Genomic DNA, 20,938 nt, shown 5'->3' with positions numbered 1-20,938 from the left:
TTTTTGTCTTTTCCTCATTAACCTTTCATATTATGCTTTCTATATACAGTATTATTCATTGCACAGTGCATATGACAATAACATGAGTACCTAGTTTTGCATGTCATTGTATATGTTCTCTATGGAACTGTTCAAACTCAAACCTTATCGGAATCAAAGTTCAACATTTATAGCAGATCATACAAACTGTAAACATAATGAATTGCAACATTATTTTTTATCATCGTAGTAGCATGTTCAAGTCATACCCAGAGAATCTTGATCAAGCAAAGTACATTTTTTATGTATTCACAAAATCTGCGTAAATCCTGTACATAAAAATTGGCAAGCTTTAAATATGTACGCAGAATGCTTTTTAGGTTCTTATAATGTGAGCCCATTTCTGCCACTTAAAAAAGAAAAATGCTTTGTTAAAAATTATGGCATATTTAGCCATAATCATGAGGAAAAAAAGTCAAAATTCTAAGATAAAACGTCAGAATTGATATAAGAAGTCAAAATTACATAATAAAAAGTCGAAATTATGGAATAAGTCATAATGAGATGAAAAGACAAAAATATGAAATAAAAAGTCGACATTATAAGATGGAAAGTAATATTTATGAGACAAAGAACAAAATATGGCAAGTTACTCACAGTTATGAGATTGAAAGTCAAAATTATGAAATGAAAAGTATAAATTATTGGATAGTTAGTCATAATTATAAGATTAAAAGTAAATATAATAACACAGTAAGTCATAATAATTTGGGGAAAATTAGATTCTGATGTCTTTCTATCTCACAACTTCAAGGAGCACCTGGATGCAGACACGGACCTTTACAGTATCTGTTAAACAAACTTTCAGTGACTGTTGTACTTTAATATTTTTTCTTTTTTGAGTGGCAGAAATGCGCTTCCATACAAATAGGCCTCCTTTGGTTTCTCTTACTTTCTATCTTTCCATGAGCTTAGAATCATTCGTGGGGGGAAAAGTTTTACTTTGAAAAGAATAACCGGAAGCATTTTATACTTATTCCGGCTGACCTCGCGAGCTCTGTAGATATGCCTCGAACTACCTGAATTTGCGCGTATTTCTAATCAAAACAACTCATTTTTACGATTTAGATATTTCGCTTTATACTTTATGTGATGTTTTAAAGTGATCTGGCACATGACAACAGCTTTGTGCTTCAGCGTTTATATCCTTCGACTCACTGAAACTTACTTATCTGGCTAGCTTTAGCTAAGTTAGCTGACCTCTCCATGGCTCCTCTCCGGGTCCTGTGCATCCATGGTTACCGTCAGAACAGCGTCTCGTTCCGTGAAAAGACGGGATCCCTGCGGAAGCTCCTGAAGAAACACGTGGAGCTTGTATACCTGAGTGCACCGCACAGTGTGCAGCAGGGAAACAGTGAAGGTGGGTCGCCTCTTATTCTTTCCTCTGACCAAAACATGCTGAACAAGCAACTAAAGAGTAGATAGTAATCAAAGGTTTGAAGTTAGAAGATATGAACACCATATTTTACAGCAAAGTCTTGATGTTACAGAGGGTTACACCTGCTAAAGTATGAGATAAATGTATAGGTAATGAAACATAAGAATATATTTTGATATTACTAAATACCTATCAATAGATAACAGACTAGTTAGATAGTTTATGGATGATGTGTGAGAATTAAGAAAGATTTTTTTGTTTTGTTTTGTTTTGTTTTTTGGTCGGTGTGTTAACATTTACCAGATAGACCTGCTGACATCTCCTCAAATGCTATAGTGTCATAGGAACCCTGTATGAACAACTGTACAGACCAAGAATGCATTGGCTATTTCGCCCTATGCAAATAAAAATTCTGTATGTTGACATTAGAAGAACCACTACTGATAGGGATGTATAATTTTGGATTTTTGCCACTGTCCAATAAGCGATATTTCCCTAATTATTTTTGTTGATACGAATAGTACCCCAATTTCACTTAAAGAACATCCAGTCTCTTCTGTACCAGAATTGAGCTGTAACTCTAAATGGGTAATTCCTTTGAATATTCATGGATGTACATTTTATTCAAAATGTGGTGTAATAGTAAGAGTAAACAAATATTGTCTGCCTTTTGAGAGCTATGAACAGCACTGTAACAACCTGCTGACAGGTGGTGAGCTCCATGCTTGTATTTCCACATTAAAATTAATTATCCTAATTACACAACAGGTTTGCAGTGGTTTCATGCTGTATTAACTTTGACAGCTATTCTAAGTTTAGTCTTAGTCCTATGATTGAAATGCTCATTAGTTTAGTAACATTTCAGTTGTTTCTTCCCATTATAGTTTAAGTTAGTTGACAACAAACTGAAAAGCATTTGTAATCAAGTTAAAGTCCATAAAAAGTCTTTACATTTCAATGAAAACTTTTGGTCAAACCATTTATTCAAATCATACTTGTGTCCTAAGCACCCTGCAAAACCTGCAATCACTGCCTACTGCAGCTGAGAGGCAGAAAAGCTACAGATTGTTCCTAACAGCTCATGCTCTCTCTGCCACACTGAGTGCTCATTAAGTCTCTTTGACGTGTTATTTGTCTGAGTTTTTATTATCATTAATCTACACTCAGGGTCACACACTGAAACACACAATCCAATGAGCTTATTTTTGTAGAACAAGGCAAATAGTTGTGCAACAAGGGGAAAAAACAGTGAACAGGTTTCTGAGGCTCTTACTACTAAATCACAAGGTCCAACCATGCTGACAGACATGTTCATATGGCACAAGCTTGTGCGTCATAGCACTGTGCCAAGTTGGAGAGATGGAGCACAACTTTTCAATTCAGTCTTTGTTATGTGGCTGTGAGTACATATTTTGGCCTCCACAGTGTTTAAAGTAAGGTTTCAATGCGAGGGGGAGAGCAAGCGAGAAGCGAGCTGCAGCTGCTGTTCTGAATAATCAGTCACCCATTCAAATGGCTTGGACGGATGCAGAAAAATGCAAAAATATTGACGGATCTAAGTGTCAGAGTCAGTGTGCAATCATAATTAACACAACATAAGATTGTATTTCTGTTTTAACATGTGGCAATGGAAGAAGAACAGACTGTGTGCAAAGGCATTTAGTCTCAACCTTATCATGTCAGCCACTATTGCCAGACATAGTTTTAGTTGACAAATTAACTATGGTTCCCTAAGACAATCTGGAGAAAGTGCTTGAAATACTACGAAAAACATTCTTCTCAAGAGCAGACATTATTTTGGCCATAGTTTTGATCTAAACTTAAGTCCGTAGAGCACACTTAAAGTTAAAAACAAAAACATTAGAAAAACAAAGTAGGTCTGTTGTTTCTGCTTGAAACTCAACAAACTTAATGCTCTTAAAATGCTTAGTTAAAAGGGAGTAAAAAGGAGTGTTTCATGGACTTAATAGAGTTTGATTGAGGTGCTTTTTGGCATGGGATTCATGTACGCAATTAATTAACAAGAAAAACTTGAAGACACTCTCTTCATACCCTGAATGCCTTTATTTTCATGGCCTGATCACAAAGACTTTATAAACACTCTTTGACACAGTTTGGCATCAAGCCTTCATCAGGAAGTCAAAAAGCTTTGATTGAGCGTGTTTGAAGAGAATACCCTGTGTGTTTCCTTGTTAATTTATTGACTCTACCTGATACATTGAGGTTGTAGACAATGGCGGAAATGTTTTTTTTACCTACCGATCAATGAAGTTTGAAATCTCTTATCCGCTAATATTATGTCAGTAACATTGTGCATCCCTAAATATGAAGATAAATAATTGTTTCATGGGGATGTTACACAACAGATAAGGTGCAAAAGGCTAGCCCAGCCTCAAGTTAGAAATATGATACAAGATTTTTCTGTTTTGTGTTTGAACAAGCAAATTATGTTCTGATTAAAACAGCCACACAGATTTTAGACTTCTGCAAACTTAAACTGCTGTCATAAAGGTTAATAAAATAGGGATTAATAACAAACTGTTGCTGATATCAGTCATTTAAATCAGGATTTATTCTGCAGTGCATCAAAAACTTTTAATGTTTGTATTAACTTTAAGATAAGGTAAGGCTTTTTGAATTTTGAATGATTTCAAACATGAGACTAATCCCTTTCTTCCCCTGACCATACAGATGCTCCAGAGAAGGAGAAAAACTCAGAACCTGGACCTAGAGATGATGAGGACCCAAAGGGTTGGTGGTTTTCTGACATCCAGGCTCGCAGCTTCAGCGCTCAGCAGCAGTGTGAGGAGAGCCTGGGCCTCAACGAGAGCGTATCTGTTGTGAGAGAAGCGGTCAAGGTCCAAGGTCCATTTGATGGCATCCTGGGCTTCAGTCAGGGAGCAGCTTTTGTTGCCATGCTGGTCTCGCTTCAGGAGCAAAAAATTGAGCCAGAATTCAGCTTCCGCTTTGCCATCCTGGTTGCTGGTTTCCGCAGCGCCTGTAAGGAACACCAAAGATTCTACAGGGCTCCCCTCCAGATTCCCTCCCTGCACGTGTTTGGACTGGAGGATCGAGTCATCCCAGACATCATGAGCAGGGATCTTCTCCCGTCCTTCACAGACCCTCAGGTTCTGACTCATCCTGGTGGCCATTTTGTTCCTGCTGGATCAGCACATAGACAAACCTACCAGGACTTTCTCAAGAAGTTTCAGTGACAAATGTCAAAGGAAATCATTTTAGTGAGGAGCCTCAATCCACAAGGACTCACCCCCTTGAATATGACTGGGGATGGTTGATTATTTTCTATTCAGAAAAATCACGGGACAACATAATTTGATCCAGAGGCATTTTGGTTAAAATGCTAAATGAAGAGTTTTAACCTTTTCCCTGAAAGCTTTGAGCTTTTGTTGATCACATCTAATACATTAAAATCAGTACAATGCTGTTCTTCTCAGGGAGGATGTCATATAACCTAAAATAATAAATTATTGTGTACCAGTTGTATTCTTGTCTGTTTTTGTGAGCATTGAGAGGTTTCTCAAGTAGTAAGAAAACATAACATCAATGAAGCTTCATTCCAATGAGTCGTTATTTATTGCACAAGGTTGTTTAGTTTTAAACACACTTTGGTTTCAGGGACGAAGTGGAGCAAAACAGTCCACATGGAACAAATTAAAAAACAGATCCTGATGTTCTTAAGCTTTTAACTGGGGGAGTTGAAAATAGTGAGGAAATCTGTTTTGAATGGGAATACATGTTGAGATAAAATTGAATTCAGTTCCATCAAACAAAAGGTCTACAGGTGAAATTGTCTTTGCATTCACCTGCTTGCATAATCACTTCAAAACTGAAACATGAGGAAGTTGGCATAAATATCTGATGGTGTATGGAAGCCTGAAGGTAGCTTACATCCGTATATTGTATTTTATTCCATTTTCCTGTGACAGTGAGTGCATTCTGTTGATATCAACTTATTTCTGTAACATTCAGTGTATAAAACACCTTTGAATACCAGTTTTTCCATGTAAAAAGTTGGCTACTGTCTATTTAACGGTGCAACCAATATGCGTTTTTAAGAGTTGAGTCGTGCTGTCATGACCAAATATGCAGCTACCATCATCACACATTGATATAACTGATATAACTGATCATTTGTTCCTATATTTTTTACTGCAAGCTGGTGTTGTACAGCTCAATATGTCATGATGAGAGCTCAACAGCTGTATTATACCTAGCAGGGGTCTTCTCACTAGGCAGTCCGTACCATTTCCAAGCACTCTTGACCCTCAAGCTCCAGTTTGTTTGCCCTGTGTAAGTGCTTCGCTACTTTTCCCTGGCATGGTACACCTTAGTGCAGACAGAGGTGGGTATTGGCACGCATGAGCACAGCTGCACAACATAGACATGATGATAATCAGTGGTGACAATAAAACCATTCTTCTTGACAATTACTTCAATCAATGTCAGAGTGTGAGAGAGCTATATCTGGTTGAACTCAGAATAAGCCGAAAGAAAATCCGCATAGGAAGATGGTTTGAACTGTTTTTGCAGCTTAGGCTATGATCACAGCACTGAGTCTGTGTGGATAGGTCTCACATCTTGACACTGCAGTTTTACTAATTGCAAAACTGTTCAAGATCTCTTAGCTTGCACAGGGATTGCACACAGCCCTTTTGAAGTCCGGCCACAAATTCTTGATTGGATCAAGGTCTGGGCTTTGACTTGGCCATTCAAAAACATTCACTTTGTTGTTTTTTAACCATTTCCGATGGGTTTCTGCTGTGTGCTTCTGGTCATATCCTTGCTGGAAAACAAATCTCTCGGGTCCTAGTTCTTTTGCAGATTGAATAAGATTATCCTCAAGGTTTTCCCTATATTTTGCTGCATTCATTTTACCCTCTACCTTTACAAGCCCTCCAGAGCCCACTACTGAGAAGCTCCCCCATGTCATGATGCTGCCACCACCATGCTTTATAGCGGAGATGATGTGTTTGTGGTGATGTGCAGTGTTTGATATCCACCAGACATAGCATCTTATCTGATGGCCTAAAAGCACTATTTTGGTCTCATGACACCAAAGAACTTTCTTCAACTTGACAATGAAGTCTCTCACATGCCTTTTGGTGAACTCTAGTCGAGATTTAAGGAGTTTTCTTGAACAGTGACTTTCTCTTTGCCACTCTCCAATAAACCTTTGACTAGTGAAGAACACAAGCAAGAGTCATTGTATGCAGAGTCTCTTCCATCTCAGTTGCTGAACTTGTAACTCCTTCAGAGTAGTCACAGGTGTCTGTGGCCTCTCTCTCTAGTCTCTTTCTTGCACAGTCAGTTTGTGGGGATGGCCTGATCCAGGCAGGTTTACACATGTGCTATATTCATTCAATTTCTTGATGATAGATTTAACTGAACTCTGTAGGATGTTCAGTGCAGTTTTGTATCCTCTGACTTTAACTTTTCATTAAAATTTATTCTGAGTTTTTTGGAGTATTCTTTTGCCTTCATGGTGTAATGGTAGTCAGGAATACTGGTTAACCAGTGAGTAGGCCTTCCAGACACAGATGTCTTTATTTTTACTTATTTTACCTTATATATTTTTATTTGACATTACTTTGTAGAAACCTGTTTTCACTTTGACATTCAAGAGTTGTTTTTTTGTTTTGTTTTGTTTTGTTTTGTTTTGTTTTGTTTTGTTTTGTTTTTTGTCAAAAATGGCAAATTATATTGATCATGATTTATAAAATCAATAAAAGAGTAAAACATCCAAGGGGGTAAATACTTTTTATAGGCACTTTATGGATGCATGTCCTCATAGCTGGACACTAAAAAGTACCCAGCAAATTTTAAGTTACCATCAAATCTTCAGTTAAAAGGGTATTAAAGACAGTGTACTATCTTTTTTAATGACGCATTTTCAGGCTTTTGAGTAGATTTGATAAATTTGTGTTGGACCTTGATGAATTTTTGGAAAAAATCAGATGAACTCCTTTTACTGGAATAAATGTCAATGGATTTTCCATTTTATTAACTTTGGAAATCCCAGCTGTGAGAGCTCAAAGGTGCTCTCTCTTTCCTTAAATTAAAGTAATGCCAGGAGAGGACTGATGTTTTTTAAGATCTGGGAACACTCTGCCATGATTGTGGAAAGTTATGACAAGAATTTATATCAGAGCCACAATGGAAAGATTGATTTCATAAGTTTGAGTAAAATTTTGCGCAACATGGCTATGTAATCTTTGCTTATAGGCCTTACTTTGAAGGAAGTTGTTATCAAAAACTACTTTCCCCATTGGAAATAGGAAAACATTTACATTAGGGAACTTTAACATGTAAGCATGGTACATGCAAGTCATTTATAAACATCATAATGGTCCTCTGAGTCATTCCCCCCATATGAGTAGCTTTACTCACTCCTTGGGCCTTGAAGATGAGCTTTTCTGTTGCATGACAGACTGTCTTGACACGCGGGTTGTATTGACAGGTTTCTGCACACCCTTCAACGCTCAAGGTTCAAGGACAAGTTGTTCTGTTACAGCTGAAGCATGTGCACGTCAGACTGCACTCAGTCAATTGTTTCCAGATGTGTGCTCCCTCCTCTCCACCTCCCCCCTCTGTCTCTCTCTCTCTGCCCTTCCCTTTAGCTTTCATCTCCCACTGGCCTCTACCTCGCTTCCAACTCACAACATCCTCCTCCCATCCAACATCCTGTGTGTGTCATCCACATACTCCATCCTATCACATGTCTGCTACGTTTATGACACGGGCAAAAATAGTTTGGGTTTGTCTGGATGTCTCATAATCCACTCTTGACCTAAAAAATACAGACAACTGTGGGCTTTTGCGACAGGTTATTTAAAGTGCTTATGTAGAGCATCCTCTATTGTAATCACTCTCTCTCAGTCTCAATGTTTATAATTTGTAAGATAATTTTAAACCCATTCATAGGTTTATGGTCCATTTTCTGCATCCCATCCCAACATTTTTGCTCTCTCCTGTGCTCCCCTGTGGCCCTTGTGTCCCTCCAAGACCTCACAGCACCAAATACACACAATCACACACATGGTTTTGATAACAACGAAAGACAAAACGGAGAGAACAGGCGAGCGAGGGAAATAGTAAAAAGAAAAACACAGAGGGTCACTCTTGCCAGTAAGTTTTACAACAGAGCCGTGACTCTTTCCTCAGGAATCCGTTCCCCCTGTTGCACAACAACCGGGAAATAACGGAATGAGAGACAGAGACAGATGAGGGTGGAGTTATCCTCCCTCTCCCCCTATTCTGAAGAGTAAGAGCACATTTGAAGTTTCTATTGAAGGATCATTTTTTCCTTCTCTGTCCGATGGAGTATGGGAGAGGGGTGTGTCACGGCACAGATGGGCTCTATTTTGATTATTTGTTGTTAAGGGAGACGGAAGGAAGGAGGAGGAGGGGCCACGTGGTGTGGTGTGTCTATATAAGAGTTGCACTTATACTCCAAAGAGCCTGGTCATCCTAGGGCCCATGTCGCCACACAAAATAGGCCAACTCTGCTTTGGTGCGTCAACTTCCGTCACCGGAATAATCTGCGGTTTCAAGATGCACAAGATGGGGACTTAAGATTTTATCACATGACTTTCAACTTTTGGATTAAGTTCTTTTTTCACGTTTACCAATGATCACGAGAAGAAGAAGGTGGACAAAGTGACTGTTCCTTTTCTATGTGCCTTTGTGAAAAAGTGACTTGATTTAAGCCTTAATCATTCAAGTCTTCTAATGCCTGCATTTGTCTGCTTCCATTTATAAACTGCTTTTCCTGTGTGGATTAATGTGACCTAACTTAACATGGTTCAGAGGTTTGGCTTGGCTTCAGTGTCACCTGACATTCAGCCTTGCATTTCCTGTCGGGATGCATGTTCGTCTGCAGTCTGCAGAAAGTAACGTCATTGCATGTGTTGTTGTGTGATGACATTTGAAACAGGGATCAGAGGGAGTATAATTAGAGGTGTCTGTCCTGTTGCTGTTAAAAGAGAGACAAAAAGGGCATTAGCGGATGCCACTTAATGACAAAACACTAAACAACAAAGACAGAGATGCTGCAGCTGCATTAGTGGTATGTTGGTTTAAACAACTGGCAGTGGGTGTTTGTGTGGGTGTGTGGGTGGGTGTGTGTTTGCATATTTTCTCCCTCCATATGGGTGTGATTTGGTCATTTGTTATTCCATGACTGCTTCTGCTTTTCCACTACTTTGAGGTTTTTTTTTTGTTTGGATATGTTGTTTTATGTGGACAAAATTTACTTTGTAAATGCCAAAATTCTGGCATTTCAGTCATAACACAGTGTCATTCAGTAATAGATTAGATCCCGTTAAACGTTCTAACCTTGCTCTAACTTTTCCAATGTCAGGCTTAGACTATCATGAGATGTTAATACGCTTGAATGTTATGCTGACTGTTTTCTTTGGAGGTTCAGAGGTGATCTGAGGACACAGCTGAGGCTGTTTGACGTATGTCATCTGCGGTCATTTGTCTGCGTGTGAGCTTTACTGGACCCATTGTAGAGGCCATAGCTGGGCCCTGGCAAGGACTACAGTGGTTTGGCCGTCCTCATAGGTGCCTGACTGACACTACTGGGGTAAATATTAGTCACCATTTAGGAGGAAGGACAGTGGTAGAGAGAAAGAGGGGAGGGGTCAGGATGAGGCTCTATGAACTGAAAAAATGTGAGGACCGTTGCACAATGTTGTTGTCTTCCAGGCGATAGTTAAAGATACTGTAAGATTTTAGCTTGTTATGAAAAGAGCAACATAAACAGAGATGCCTCAGTGTGAATGCAAACACGATCATCAGCATTAAGGTTAACTATTTCTGATGGTTGTTTTCAATATCTAAAGTCGCTGTCAGGTTTACTTACTGGGTTAAAACGTTACTGACAACAATAAATCTCTAGGAGTAATGTATTTGATTGTTAGAATAAAGCAGGAAGAAGAAATTTGTTGAAAATATTAATTCTGCTTGTACAGTATGAAATGAACAAAGAAATTAAAGTTACTGCCTCGTCCACAGGGGGCGCCATATCAACAAAAACAAGATGTCTGAGCTTTAGGGAATTTTAACGAGACCATCTGGCTGCAGACAGCAGATCTCAGGCACCCCTCTTTTGCAGACCACTACTTTTAGACGCCACCTCTGTCAAGACTGAAATACATGCAAAAACGTTCAAAATAAAATTGTAGTAAACTTCCAGTTAGGGTTAAGGCAAGGGTTAGGATACCACGAATTAAAAGCTAATCACAAAACATTAAATAAACCCAATTAAACAGTCTACTTACAGAAAAGAAGCTTGTCCTCTATGACAGTGGTTCTCAGACCTGAAGACTGCACACCTTTGATAGTTTTAAAAATCGTATAAACCTATATTTTATCGATGTAGCTTTAGCTACATAGCTAACGTAGCTAAAACTTCCAAAGATATGTAAGCTTATGCTAGGTTTTCTAACTCTAATTTAGCTACATTTGCATTGTAGCTGTCATAGATATATTAAGCCTTTACTACGTTTGCTAAAGCTTACTTTTTGCTAAACCTAAGGCGAACATAGCTACATAAACTTACATACTAACAATTACTATGTAGCTAGCATAGCGACATGAGCTAAAGCTAACAAAGCTAAAGGCAGCCAATGTTGGTGTAATTACTTTCAAAATGGGTCTATACATAATTTAATCCCAAATTAGTCCTCTGACGTTTCTTTCTGTTTCATTTATGAAATGTTTTTTAGGCTGTAATGTTTGCCATGTGGTTATATCACGAATGTAACTGCCAGACTTTTTTAACGAATACAGTTGAATTTAGAAAAATCTTCTAAAACAAGAAATACATTGTACAGGCAAAAAAACGACCTTTCATTGCGACAGAGGCAGTGTCTCACAGTTGTGGGCTACTGCCAGACACCCCACTACTTTACAGGTGTCTTATCATGAAAATAACCTTGTTAATATATTTTTGCATATGTATTTGGGTATCTAGAGTATCTACCATTCTACAAAATGAAATACGCCAACCTAGGTGTGTGTTTTTGGCCCTTTTGTGTCTGAAATGGAGTCTGATAGTCTGTCCAGAATATGTGGTCCTTGTGACATCACAATAGGTCATCAACATTATAACTGCCCCTCACCTGTTGTTTACCCGTCTCTCCCTTCAGTCATGGAAGCCCACAGCTGTACTGATGTTGCCACAGAGGAGAGGGGCGGGGTGAGAGGGGCCTCATTTGCATTTAAAGAGACACACACCAAGCTGATAGATCCGAGAAAGGCTGTTGAAAGCTGGTTTATACAGGGTCAAAAACCATCCATGTTGTATTTCTTGAGGTAGGTACGGTGTTAGAAAGTGGAAAAAGTTGGGATATGTCACCTTCAAGGGCTATGGGGGGTGAAAAGGCTATATTAAAAACAATTTCTGTTAACAATGTTGCTGCTACTGTGTTGCTCAGAATGCCATTGAGGCATAGAAAGGATACACTTATAGAGCACTTCACAATAATAATCATTATAGTAATAAAGTATTATTTTTAAGCACAATACACATATAGAACTCTTTAACAGTTAACAAGTATCAGTTATAAAATGCATCAGGTTAGGTCAATGTACTACGCTGTCCGTTTTATCAGGGGTAAGGTTTGTAAAAGAGAAATAACAATAGCAACTGAGCAACGAGCACAATAAAAGCCCTAAACTGTAATAGATTTTCAGTCAGGCAACCTTTCTTAAACCTACAGTGGAGTGTAGATTAAACACAAGAATACAACACAACAATTCCTGGCATTAAAATTGACTTTATGTAATAATACTATAAGAAATGTTTCTCTCCTCTCTGTGATCTATAAGTTTTGGATAAATACATTGATGAACCTGACTTGATTTAGGTGGATCTTCCTTGAAAGGTGGTGTGACTCAAGCCCATGACTTGACTTGTCAGCCCTGAACAGTAAGAGTTTATGTGCTGTTGTTCGTCTGTCAGCACATGAGCTTTTACGGTGCAGGGAGGCGGAGGCTGAACAACTGATTATCCAGCTTATCTTTGTCTTTTTCTTTATTTCATTTCTTTCATTTTCAAAGCTTTTAGGTCTTTTAAGCAGATATGAAACAGGCTGAAATCAACCAGATAGCTCTATTTGAACTACAATAGATCAACTGCAACACAATGAATTACCTCTGTAATGTAAATATAGTGTAAATGTAATGTAATAAATAAGAGAAGCACGAAACCACTGCAGGAAGGTGGGTGGCAGAAAAAAGGCACACTACAGAAACAGTTTGTTATTCAAATATTTTCTGTGTTAAACATTCTAAATGATTTAAATATTTGACTCACAGAGCTCTTTTAGTTTAGGTTAAGTTAGCTCAGTTCAGTCTTATTTTGCACAATTAAAGTATAAAATGACATGAATGACTAATATACATTCCAGGTTAAAGGTTAAAGAAACACATCACTGATATAAAAATATATTAGAAACATTTACTTATTTTAGAGTAATAATCAAGAATAAACTTTGTCACAATCAAATTTTGAAAAAATAATGATAATATAAAAGAATGAATGAGGCTGATGGAACTTACAGGATATGTCAGAGTATGTGTACATGTGCAACACCTAGCATTAGTAGTATGCCTGCATCTACACCACAGTAAAACACTGGTCATAATACGTAAAATGATGTCGCCAGATATGACTGTATGTTTATAATTTGGTGCCCTGATAGAATATTAAAATTGGCCAGTTTTCATTGGGCCATGGATGTGTGCCTAGAAAAGGAAACAGTGAAAAAAAGTTTCTGGTGTTTGTAAGTGCTATTTTTTTATACACTTTATTAAGTCTTTTTTTGTTTGTTTGTTTGTTTTTTCAACATCTTGACTTATTAATCTCATCACCTCGGGGGAAGGAAGGCAGATTTTTCTATGACAATGTGTTAATTTCTCAGAATCTCAAGAAAACAACTAAAAGTTAAAAGTCATCATGAAAAATGTAGTAAAATAAAGTGTATGTATGCATGTTCTACAGAGATGCTGTAAAGATGCCTTTTCTAAACATGTTTGCTTTGTCTGGTCTCTTTGTCCTATGATATGCTTTGTTCCATCTAAGGTCCACACTAAAACCCTTTTTTTAATTCAATAAATCACATTTTTCCTTGAGAAATTTGGGTTGTGATTTGTTATTATTGTTGAGCTGTTTCTGAATCCTGAGGCCAGACAGAGAGCCACTCATTTAGAGTAAGACAGTTTACTCTCCAAGGAAGTATATTTCATTCACTTGAGGTTGTTTTCTTTTTTTCAGTGTTACATTTTTTCTTCCCCGGTGGCCTGGGGTAATGTTATCTCTTTACTTTCTGAGTTCATTTTATTCTGTTTTTCTGAGTTACGTCACTATCTAGTAAATCTGAGAGATGCCACTATCTCAGAAGGCTTTTGGACTGCTTAGTGGATATTGGTATGGGCAGATATTAGCTTGAACAGTGAATGATTACTATTAGATATGAATCTTATCTTCATTTGGTTTTCTTTTTCATCCCAAAACAATAAAGTTTTCTCTGAGAGCTGGAGTTTTAGGTTTGTACTACAGCTAGTTTAATTTTCGACACTTGATAAGATTGTGGGTTTTTTGTGTGTGTTATTTCAAGAAAGTCCTTTGTAACTACCCTGAAACCTGTTGTTTATTTAGGAAAATGTATTTTATTCTGAATGGATGTACTTCTTAAAGAAGGGAAACATTTTGTTGTGTTTTCCACAGGGCCCACTGTCTCTCATCAAGCACACAGTGCTGCTTGTCCCTGTAAAAAGATAGGCAGATGGTGCTTGGCTTTACCTTGAATTACAAGATGGGTATGTCACAAATGCAGAAAAACAGAGCAAAAATGTCTGTTTTACTTAACATATCTAAGTAGTGCCTTGAAATAAGAAAAATGGAGAAAAAAATTAACTCAGAAAAAAAAACAAAAAGAAATCTATAAAATTTTGATTCAGAAACTTAGTGTAACATTAAAGTATTCATAAAATATTGTTCATCTCTTTTAGTTAATAACAAAATGTAGAATATTCATACAAATGACTAATTCAGAAAAGTAATTAAAATGGAAATTTTAGTTAAGAAACCAAGTGTAGTATGAATAATATTGATAATATTTTATTATTCAAAAAAATAATAATTAAAAAGTTAAAAATTAATAAAAAATAATTTAGAAAAAAAATAATTCAGAAACAAAATTAAGAAAATATGAAAATAAAAAATATTAGTTCAGAAAAATTAATATAATAGTTTTTGAAAAAAAAAAAATTCAGGAACACAAAATATCCATTACAGACCACTGTGAAAACCCACTGATCCAGAAAAAAATACACAGTGAAATTTAGGTCATAAAAACAGAGCAAATTTTTATTTTCTCATGAGAATGCAAAATGTTTTACATAATTCTTTTTAAGCTCCAGTATTATTTTGGTTATCTTTCATTAGCTTGGAGGTTAAAGAGCAAACAGTCAACACATACTAACTACTATTGGTGACAACTGCCACCTTAAGTTTCTCTGCTCTCATTTTGGTTAAATAAGGAAAACCTCTTAGAATAACCATAAGTGTGAACGCTGTATCTAAAATAGACTCAGCCTTCCTGTCTTGCTGGAATTAATCAGACTGGCAGGGTGTTTTTGTTACTTTCCAAGTAAAACCCTTAAATAACATCACCATCTGTCACATCAACTACAATCTGTGATAACTTAACACATATGAAGTAGACACCACTTAAACAAGTATGCACAACATTAAGGGGGTGTTTATTTTTATTTATTTACTTTATTATTTTAGATTTTCCAGGGTTTTTTCCCACCTATACAAAGTGTAGTTCATTTGTCATTATCAGAATGCAGGGACAAATCCTGACCTGTAGAGGGCAGACTTACTCTTGATATTACATTGTGCTTGAGGGAGAGTGGAACTAGGACTAGTCGCATCTTAATGTGTTTCTGTTTACAGTGACCATACTGTATCTGCATGTGTGTGCGCTAACATGTGTGTAGGAGTTGTGAGTGTTTGTTTTCTGCCTGCAGGTAGCAGTGATGCCTGCTGGGAGTTTCTAACTGTGCTGCTTTGAAGTGATGCTGCTCTTGTCTGACAAACAGAGAGAGGAACAGGTGTTTGAGCTGAGTGACTCATCGGCTCAGAGTGTGCTCTTTCCATTCATCACTGCACTGAATTATCAACACTTTCAAGAAATGCTTTATACCTGATAAAGTTCAACTGAAAGGCATCATTTGTCCGTGCTTGTCATTATTTATGATAAGATTCTTCTTCCTATATTATCAGACCACTCACACAAAACAAACACATAGAACTAAATCACAAGATGCAATTTAACATGGTGTCTCTTTTTTTCTAAAGTCCCCCGATGATATCTGCCCCTAACGACCATGGCTGTAGACTGTTACCATGGTGCTGTTGCTAGAGTAACAATCTAAAGCCACGGTCGCCATGGAGACAGCAGGGTGGAGAAAGAAGGAGCTGGAGTTGGCATGGTAACTCGAAACTGCAAAGCCCCATTGGTTTAAGCGTTGATATTACGCACTTACGGGGTGTAAGGACTCCCCCATTGCATGCCCACACAGGTTTCCTTTCTGAGTCGGAAGAGCAGAAACATCGAAGAACCTTCAGCCATCAAACTAGATAAGCTCTGTACAGTATTTCCTTTATGTGGACTGACATCCTCAGCATGTCCTCTTCTTTTGGTGCATTGCCAGGCTTCAGTAGCCATGACTGTAGACTGTTACTGTACTGTGGTACTGTAGAAGCAGTAAGCAGTCTAAAGCCAAGGTGCTGATGCTCTGGCCAAGACTCAAGGAAGAGGGAGAGATGAGAAAGAAGGGCAAACCTGTATCAGCAAAACACAAAAGAGGATATGCGTGTATTGTTACTGGACTCAAACCTGACAAAATTCCCAGGAGGTTGATCCTGATCAATACCATACCAGGGGTATCCCTATGCCCTAGATAGTAACCACAGTAATTGTTACTCTGTAAAAATAATGACTTAGAGTGCAGTAAAGAGCATCATCTCCATGGTATTATGTAGAAAAAGCAGCATGTTGCTATCTTCAACTGAAGGCAAAACTCTCTGGACTTAAGCTTTTATTGCTATACCCAGCTGGAGGATGTTTGGTAATGTTATGAAATATTATATCATCTGATTAGCATTCTTGTGCTACCCTGAAGCTACAACTATACAAAGTAGGAGGAGACTGATTATCAGCCTGGCCAACTATTGAGGCCAATATTTTGCATTTGCCTGCCTGTCGGTATCATCATTTTATTTTACCAATAATCAATAAAATTAATTAATCACAAAGTGCACTACTTTGGCTCCAAGGTGTGTCTTCCCCTCTGGCTTTCTTTCTCTCCACAGTCTCACCAGATGTCCTGAATAACACACAATTTGATTGGCTAGATGTCACATGAGTACCAGCCAATCAGCACTTTAGCCTGGGTGCCACTGTCACAGTGAGTGTATGGCATCACTTTCTGTTTTCCTATTGCTGCTGTGTTTCTATGTGCTCATTCTCATGCTGATAGCTGGGCTAGCTTGTTTTTTCCTTCATTTTTTGATTATGCAATTTCACTTTTGCCATATTAAGTTCATTTTATACATCATAATATATGCATTTCTACTCCACCTTTCGGTTATCAGCCTACTAATTGTATCCGTATCAGCCCTGAAAAAACAATATCAGTCGACCCCTAATACAAATGTTTCTATCCTGCTCTTTTGCCAACCACTCAGGTTCTGATTTACCCTTTTTTTATGAAAACAAGATAATTCTTTAGCCTTCAGAGCACAAGAAAATCCTAGGTAGGGGTGCATGATTTCAGCTTTCAAAGGCAACTATTAGTATCAGCAGATTTTAACCTCATTTTGTCTGTTAATATTAACATCGACTGCAAATTTTAACCATATATATATAATTTTTTTAGTGCGTGTGTGGAATTTTAGGCTAGACCAGCAGACTTTTGTCAGCTGAGGTCTTTTTCTTTGTTCATCCTGATTATTTAAACTTTAATGTTTGTTTTAAGGACTCTAGTTTCTTTTTTACCCTTAAACTTTAAAGTATTCAAGGACTGAAGTTTTAGTTTTATATGTATTGATATAGGTATCAGATAAAATGAATTTGTAAATATCGGCATTCAGATATTGGCAAAAATCCAACACTGTGCATCCCCAATCCTAAGAGTACAATATTTGATGAATGTAACCATAAAACAAGGGGATACCTGTCTTTATAGATGACAGCATTATATTCAGTAATGTCTCAACAACTGTGTAGACTGGATGGATTGATGAATGTATGGATTGATATAGAGGGACACATATGAATAGACACATGCATATATGAATAGATACAGACAGATATAGATATGTATAGACACATATTTTTCCAAAATGTATACACAGCAAAGTTTTTAAAAGCATAAAGGATCTTCTTCATAAAAATCTTTTTTCCCCCTAAATAATGTTTTCATCCCAGAGCTAACATCGCTTGATCATTTATTAGAAACACTTGGCATGATTGCCACCATGCATCATCCACCCACTGTTTTCCCTGCCTCTGACCTAGTTAGTGTTTGCATGTTTGCAAGTGTTTGTAAGACAGAACGAGAGGCACAGGGGCTACACTCAGTACCATTCTCAGTTTTACCCTACTGGTCGTGAGCACTTAGACTCTGCATGGCTTAATCTTTGAAACAAGCGTGAGAGAGATGTAGAACACTGTGTTTCTCTTATTCTGATGATGAAACTGCCTGTAACCTCTCCAACAAAAGAACAAACACCTTTTAGGAATGCTCCCCATGGAGTGAATCAGTGACTCATCCAACAGGTTGTGCATGTGTTGACTATTTGGCTGACTGTTTTACATTTGTTAGGTCAGTATTTCAGTAAACTCACCTCTCAATTTGCTTCAAATTTAAAAGCTTGATAGCTCAAACCCTAGTGTCTCTCTTTCTCAACCTCAACATCCACACACTGCTGTGATATTGTCTCTAACCTGTGGATATACCTGATCAGATATGCTGCTTGTTAGCCTTGGCTGTCCTAACTGGCTCTCTGAAAAAGTACTCCACAAACTATGCAGTGCTGGTACAAAATGTTCAGAAGACAGCAGTCACGAGCTAACTTTGTGAGCCACAGAGATGCAACACGGCAACAGCAGACGGTCCAATCAGTTGTAGTGATTCTTTGCCTGCACTATGTCACATATTTTTCTTACTGCTCGATCTTAAATATTTTACAATCATTTCTCTTAACATGTAGATGAATTGTTCGAATTTATTCGTCTCTTGTTGGTTAGAGTGTTTCTGCAAAGGTTTGAAAGTCATTTCAGTTTCAGCACCTCAGTAAAGGACAGCGACACAGCGGCTGTGTGACACGGAGCTGTCCGCGGTGCTGAAATGAACAGGGGCGAGGAAGTAACTGAAGCCTCACTTGTACAACAGATTATTATGAGTAAAACGTCCCGAATCTTACGTAACTGTGAACTTAAATTTAGATCAAAGCCATAGGCTGTCTTATTATAGTGTCAAGTGTATAACTGAGCTTGTCCGTATAGTGGAACAGTCTCTGCAGTCTCAGCTCCCATCACCGCACAGAAGCCGGTCAGGTGACGAGTCACGCATCTCTGCTCGGCAAGTTACATGCCCTAGGGTACGGGTATATGACGTCACATCGACGGCAAACCAATCGGCTCTCGTGCCATTTTGCCGCCTGGCTTATCAGAGCGCGTGGGCAGTGGCTTGGTCTGGCTCCGTTTCCATGGCATCGAGGAGAAACCGCTTCTTTGCCTGTGTGGGGTCTCTGGGGTAAAATATGGAAGGAATTACTAAATTTAAAATATTAAAAATAAATAAATAAAAGGAAAATACTTCAAGCGTGGACTTCCTGAAGTCGAGCCTAGACTTTGGTGTAACTTCATTCTTTTCTTTTTTAACTGCAACAAAACCTGATTTCTTCAAACGTTGCTATAAAAAAGAATTTCAAGTAGTACGGTCTAACGTGGGCTGCTTTTAAGATGTATTCAGATAACATTTGTTATGAATTGGCTTCAAAAATAAAGATTGGTTCAGTAAACTCGTTTAATAAATGCAATATCAGGGATTCAAGTTAATTAGGATAAAGTGTTTGTTAAGAGGACCTGAACAATAAAGGTTGGTGGCTGTTTATGTAACTCGTATCTTTATGATAAAAAAACAATGTGTTGCTGTACTTGAGGTACTTGAGACGGCTTAGCTCTGCTCTTTCATAATCAGCGTTGTATGATCAAAGTCAGTGTTACAGTGGCCACAACGAGTTGTGAATGAATAAGGGGTTTCATTGACTCGCTCCACCCTCTCTTCCCTTGTGCTGTCCGCGCACGAGCCTCTCACATTGCGCATACACTCCCCCACACGCCGGAGAACCACACCGCAGTGTGCGCGCGTGCGCGCGATGCCTATAAAAGGGTTATAGTAGGTGACTGCGTATCATCTGCAAAGTGCGCAAGAATGACGCAGGGCTGACTTCACTAGCTGACTACGTCACAGACCAGGACTGAGAGGGAAAAAAAAAAGTTAAAGGAAACGCCGGCCGGAAGTGCATGAAGGGGAGGGAGACAGAGAAGGGGGAGAAGGTAGTGGGGGGGAAAAAAGGAGGTGGAGGCGAGGTGTGTATCGCCACACCGGAAGAAAGAGATGGCTATAATGTCATCACTATAACCGGAAACCTCCCGGTGCCACGCGCTCCTGAGAATGTAGATGGCTTTGTGAGGAAAACTCCCCTATCTTCAGCACTTTCTCTGCTGCCACCCCCGCACGCGCACATACTAATGCCAAAACCTGTGCGCACACACACATCTGGGCACAGCGGACTTGCATGAGCGTGTGTGCACGTGACATTGTAGGCTGCATGGCACGGTGATATTTGTACATTTTAGCTGGACAGCAGAGCACAGCAGACAAAGTAACAAGTGCCAAAGGGGAACCTTAGCAGCGCGTTCCTGTTCAACTGTGATCCAGCTGCAACGTGAACAGGTGAACATAGGTGACGTCCATACAAGGTGATTTATTTCATTATATACGTGTACCCAGAGCAATGGGAACAGAGTGAACCAGACACTGAGTACATGTGTTTAAGGCGATGTTTGAAAGCATTTTTGCGTTATCAGAGACATAAGATTATGTTTTTTTAGGTTGCAGGCTGAGTTCTGCCCACATGGGAGAGAATATGAGTCACACTGCAGCAACTTCCAACCGAAGAGTCAAAATGAGCACACCGTCAGTCAAATGAACAGACGACAGGTCTTCTAAATAGGGTTAGACCGTCCACTACACCTTAAAAATCAACCTATATCAACGGCGTTTTAGAAAACACTGCTATCAATACAGATAATGAATTAAATGATTTTGAAAGACAAATTTGGCTCACCTCAGACAAAGTTCTTCGTGACCATGGCTGCGTCTCCTCGCTGAAGAAAAACCCTATCT

General features: G+C 38.4%; 1 protein-coding gene across 1 annotated transcript; it reads left to right on the top strand.

The window, feature by feature from the left end:
• The first annotated feature begins 1,024 nt into the window (after positions 1-1,024).
• Positions 1,025-4,919, top strand: ovca2 (OVCA2 serine hydrolase domain containing). The gene is made up of 2 exons (XM_041801570.1): positions 1,025-1,399; positions 4,109-4,919. The coding sequence occupies exons 1-2, from the start codon at positions 1,246-1,248 to the stop codon at positions 4,630-4,632; spliced, it is 678 nt and encodes a 225-aa protein (XP_041657504.1). The 5' UTR covers positions 1,025-1,245; the 3' UTR covers positions 4,633-4,919.
• Positions 4,920-20,938: the final 16,019 nt, after the last annotated feature.

This window comes from Cheilinus undulatus, linkage group 12 (genome assembly GCF_018320785.1).
Source record: "Cheilinus undulatus linkage group 12, ASM1832078v1, whole genome shotgun sequence".
In the NCBI taxonomy this organism is placed as follows: Eukaryota; Metazoa; Chordata; class Actinopteri; order Labriformes; family Labridae; genus Cheilinus; species Cheilinus undulatus.
This window is presented reverse-complemented; position numbering and strand designations above follow the sequence as displayed.

Excerpts from the sequence above, each read along its gene's own strand:
- ovca2 (XM_041801570.1), top strand. The coding sequence starts at position 1,246 with ATGGCTCCTCTCCGGGTCCTGTGCATCCATGGTTACCGTCAGAACAGC. Across the intron at positions 1,400-4,108 it reads GCAGCAGGGAAACAGTGAAG|ATGCTCCAGAGAAGGAGAAA; the intron begins GTGGGTCGCCTC and ends CTGACCATACAG.